The sequence below is a fragment of the Limulus polyphemus genome, unplaced genomic scaffold, assembly GCF_000517525.1.
Source record: "Limulus polyphemus unplaced genomic scaffold, Limulus_polyphemus-2.1.2 Scaffold122, whole genome shotgun sequence".
NCBI classification, from domain to species: Eukaryota; Metazoa; Arthropoda; class Merostomata; order Xiphosura; family Limulidae; genus Limulus; species Limulus polyphemus.
This window is the reverse complement of record NW_013665732.1, coordinates 156,634-162,037: the sequence shown is the minus strand read 5'-3', so window position 1 is coordinate 162,037 and position 5,404 is coordinate 156,634. Positions and strand designations below refer to the sequence as shown.

The 5,404-nt window shown below is 29.5% G+C and overlaps 1 protein-coding gene across 3 annotated transcripts in view; it reads left to right on the top strand.

Annotated features, from left to right (window-relative positions):
* LOC106472631 overlaps window positions 1-2,802 on the top strand; it is a 193,250-nt gene extending 190,448 nt beyond the window's left edge. For all 3 annotated transcript variants that reach the window (XM_022401998.1, XM_022401993.1, XM_022401989.1), the window contains 2 exons: window positions 1,435-1,548; window positions 2,164-2,802. In XM_022401998.1, coding sequence (XP_022257706.1) covers window positions 1,435-1,548; window positions 2,164-2,277 — 228 coding nt within the window. In that variant the 3' untranslated portion in view covers window positions 2,278-2,802. The remainder of the gene's footprint in view (window positions 1-1,434; window positions 1,549-2,163) is intronic.
* The last annotated feature ends 2,602 nt before the right edge of the window (window positions 2,803-5,404 follow it).

Here is a 5,404-nt window from a genome sequence, read left to right as displayed (position 1 = left end):
ACTATGAAGGATAAGCACAAAAATTATTGACTAGGTGTTAGTTATAGTACAAAAAAAAAAACTTGTTTTACTGTTAATATGTCACTAATGTTTTTACTGATTTTGGAATGTAAAATCTCCCTACTGTTCAGGTAAATTAAACAATCTGGTTATTAGTTAATTTGCTCCATTATTAAGGACATATATGAAGATCAAGTATCCAAATCCCCCTCACCAAACATGCTCATCCTACATGGTTTCTGATTGGGCAAGTCACCTGGATGTAAAAATTCGTGGCTTAGAAATATACTGGCCCATTCGTAATTCAGTGAGACTAAGATCGAAATGGGAAAAATTAAATAAAGTAAAAAAGGGTTGCATTTAAACAGGAATTTTTTGTGCAGTATACTATATTTATCTATTATCTCTATGTATATAATTTTTTTCTATAAATAATAATAACAGTAGTTAATGAGAAGGACAAATGTTCTGTTACGTATTGAGAATTTGAAATAATCCAAGGCCGCATTAAACAATATAACTTGCTAGTTGAGATGTACGTTGGATTTAGGTTTAGAAATATGTTGGTATTTAATTTATGCTATTTGCCAACAAGATTGATTCACACCGTTTTTGTTTTGTAACAAATACGTTTTAATCGCCAAAAACAACAGACAACAGAGAAGAGACAGATCTACTATGAAACTGTTATAACAGTGTAAGCTATAAACTGTGATTCTGCTAACCCTTATCAACCGGAAAATATACGACATTTGACCAGGAATAGTTATAAATTTCGAACATCAGTGAATTCTCATCAAATGTTAATATCTCTCCAAGAATATTACTAATTTTTTATCGGACATTAGTGATTTTGTGAAAATATTATCTTACTTCAACGGTCCAGCAATTCAGTGCCTAACAAAGCTAGCTAGCTTCGTGTCAAATTATATATACGTACAACTCGCTGGATATCAAGGAGACTCTGAACTAGGAAGATGGTTTTAGGCTATTTGTAAGTTAGTGAAATTTCTGTTTATGAAACTTGGTTTGTAATAATTAATCATAATAGTTGCTATTGTAAATTATAGTTGTTGTATATATATATCGATGCCCTGCTATTTTATAGGCTAGACACATCTTCTAGAACCTTCTAATAATACTGGATATGGAAATGAATAATACTGTTGATTCTTGTTCACGAATGTTCTACAATCTTGGACAATTGGTGAAACTTTTGCCATACATAACTAACAAGGTAAGCTATACATGCCCCCAAACAAAAACTTATTCGATACAAACGTTGACATTGAATATATCACAAATTCGTTATACGCAACACATATTTGATAATACAAGTCACACAAATCTCTAAATATAAATTCAATCCAAACAACGTTCATATTAAAAATAAATTCTTTACAGTTCCCATGTTAATTTTTTTTTCTTTTGCAGAGATTCATAATGATACTAACTGAACACATAGCCCAATGTGAAGCTGAAGGTAAGAACTTCAAAAATTTTTGGTTCAAGTGGACTACAGGAAGACTTCTTTCAGTCTTTTTTCAGGTTAGTTAAATTTTTTTTTCTATGAGTATAAGAGCTTATACAGGTCAAAATACCTTGTTGCTTTTTTGTCTTAGACTAATTTATTGATGTTAAAATAGATATTTTGGTTTTTCTTATTACTTTTTAGTTATCTTGTTTTAGAGCTTTTTGAAGTACACACAATTTTAACATAAAACTACTCAAACCTATGCTAAAATAAAATGTTTTTCTTCATCTTTTTAAATGAATTCAGATGTCAGTGTACCAGTTAGCTAGTTTATTTGTGAATGTTTTAATTTATTAATAACAAATATGAACAACAAAGTTTTTGTTTTTTCTGTTTAAAATACTTTTACTATTGAAACTCAATATTGAAGATACTATTCATAATTCCAAAAATTTTTTAATTCAACCTCCTTTTAAGCCTAAAATATTAACCCATAAACACAAAGAAAAAAACGTTTAGGTAATTAATCATAAATTTAATGAATTCTTATCATGGACAAATGTAATAAAGGTATCTCGTATCATTCTCTAAATTTCCATAAGAAACTAAGTAAAAGGTTACCATTTATGTTTCTGTTGTAAGAAAGTGTTCCATATGATGTGACTTATGTTTTACTTTGTTTTTTGTAGCATCATGAACAAGTCTTCAAGTACATAGGGACTCTAGAATCCCTTCTCTTTACAAGTGATATTGACCAAAACATCTTGAGTATTTTTCAACAGTTTTGTGCTCTGAAGTCCTAAACCCATCGAGGGACTGTTGATTTGTTTTTGTTATTCAGAACTCTTTCTTTATTCTTTAATTAGATTGAAAGTCAGTAGTATTTTGAACTACATTTATTGGTATATCACTATTATTTTCAAGAAATATGATATGGATGCTTATCCTTAAAATCACATTCTGGCAGGTACAATCTTTTTTTCTTTCTTTTCTTTTTTCCCTGCAATTTATTGTTTTCTCTATTTTGTCCAAAAAAGAAATTTGTTTCCAACTACTTTATCTTTGAGAGTAAATAAAATGTTTTTTATTCATTTACTGTTATTTTATTCTCAACAAACAAGATAAAATACTGTATTAAATTAAAACTGTAAAAATACATTTAGTTGGTTAATTGCTAAAGTGATTGGATTCCTAACATGACTTTTTTGCTTAAGGACATTACTCTCTTGTATTTCCTGCAGTAAAATAAAAAAAATAGTATTAATATTGTAATGCTGACCATTGATATTCAAGCTGTTTAATAAAAAAGTGTACAAAAATACAAAATACATCTGTTGTAAATTCAAAAGCCTTTATTGTGTACAAGCTAAGGTAACTGAAGGGAAGGAGGATTAAAATTATATAGAGATGAATTTTTGTTGCTGTTGTTTGGACAACATAAAGTATAATATGGCTGATTAATAGACTTGCATAGTTACTAGGTGGTGTATGAAGGAACTGATGTGTGCTAGTATAATGTTTTGTAATTTAAATTTAAAAACACAGTTCCAAAAACATAGAAAATATATCAATATTCTTAACCATGCGTTAGTCTTTTGGAGTATTCATGGACCCCAAATAATTTGTAAACATTGGTGCCGACAGATTGAAGCACATACGTGTTTGTTGTTCTTAGTAGCTTCAGTATTTGGTTAGTTTGTGTTAAATTGTTACACTTATTTTAGGTGGTAAAAAAGAGATAAGTTGTGATATTCAGTGCTCATTTATTTATTAATAAAAGAAAAGATATTGAGTATTAGTGTTTTTCATTTCCAAAATAATATTTTATTATTATTTAAATATTTGTAAAGAGTGGAAGAGTGACTATGGAAAAATTTTACAGAAAGACTAAAACAAGGTTAAAAATGTTAGGATTTTCATGTCTATATTTCAGTTATTGACTTAAGTACCTAGTGGTGTGGTCATAGTGTTGAGTTTAGTGTGTACTAAGATACAAAGATGCCTGTTATCTCATATCACTGCTTTTGAAGCACAGCTAACTTTAAGATAGTTAACTAAGTAAACATCTCTTTTTCTCCTCAGAGTTGGGAAGGATACTTCTCTTTGACTTAATAAAATGTAATTCCATTTTTGTTTGGTTGCTGAGAAGAATGTTAATGAAAATTGCACTGAAAAAATTATGAAGCTGAAGGGCAAGCAGTTTTAATACAGTAAAAACCCTTTAACCCCTATTGCACATTGTAACATACAGGTAACGAATCTATCTTTGTTGCTTAATGCACAAACAAATACTTCAGTTCTGTAGTTGAATGCATATAATTCCAGGTAACAGTCGAAATAAATCAAGGAATTATTTTTGTTGGTTCATTAATTGAACAATGTTACTTCTATTTAAAATACCCATTTATAACTTCCCAAAATATATTTCACAAAAACATTTTTTGTGCAATATTGACCTAATTAAGTAAGAAATTTCCACCTCATTTTGATAACGCATACAACAGAGAATTAATTACCATATTTTGCCCAAATATAATGTGTGTATTTTCTCCTTCAAATACCTCCTAAAAAATTGACTTCACATTATATTTGTGTACACTCATTTTTGTCAGATATTTTACTGGAAGCTACCAGCGAAAATCATTGAAGGTTTCAAAAAATGGGACAGATGATGACATGCTGAGGGAGTCAAAAGATGATGAAGCAAAGGTTCAAGAAACCAAATCCAATGAATCTGATGGTAGCGAGAGTTATAACAATGATGAAGATGAATGATTAGCTGAGTGTATTACCACACACAAATTTTTCAATAAATTGTGTTAAATTGATACATTAAAAAATTTCAGTAAAAAATTTCCAAAGATGTTTAATATATTGATAGTTGTTTACTGTATTTAGAAACTATTCAATACATTTTGTACAACTGATGTGTAAAAAACAAATTTTCTTCAGTTTTACCTTTCTAAATTGGGGGTGCATTATGTTAGGGCAAATGCGGTAAGTAAAGAATAGACACTTGTATGTCACAAACAGTTTATTCTTGATGTACTGTTCTGGAATTTTAATAAAAACCAGCCCACCATGGTAAAATAAAACATGTTTAATCATCAGAATTTACACATTTTATCATCAGATCTAAAAATGTTTTCTTACAACATTCATATGTAGTATATACATATATGTATAAAGCTTAAGGTTTGGGAAATAGTGTTGACATTATTTCCTCAAGCCACAAATCCTTATTTTACTTCATTATCTAAAATCTGTAATATTTAGGAGAGTCAGAAATAGGGATTTGTGGCTTGAGGAAATAATGTCAACACTATGTCCCAAACCTTAAGCTTGTTTGTTTACTTGTTTGGCGATTGCATTTTCACTTTAAGCTACTTATCTTGTTTCTGTATGTTTTTTTGGTTGTTGTTGTTTTTTTGACGATCCCTATTCCCACTTTTTTAAATCGAAAATTTTTAATATTAAAATAATTAAATAATGTTCATCATGGACATAAAACTGTATAATAGCAATACTGTTCCATTTGAAACAGTTTAGTTTAATGAAATACGTAGTTGGTGTATGATGTTCTCTCGAGAAACAATGACAACCTTCGGATTGGCTTCATGCAGATTGGTCCTGATATCATTGCTACAATGTTATCATTAATAATGGTATTGCATGAATGATCACTATGGTGTATGGTAATCAACATATCACGTATTATGTATATGCTTGTAAAATATATGTACAGCTACTATATTTATACCCTGTAGCTGTATGGGGAGTATGTAAACACTGAATTGTAGGGACTACTGAACTATACAGGAATGGTGCATGGACAGGATTTTGTAACCGCATGAGTTCAATACATGCAATGCATGTTCGCTATATGTATAACCATACTAGCGTATAGCTCATTGAAGACGACGGGGTAAG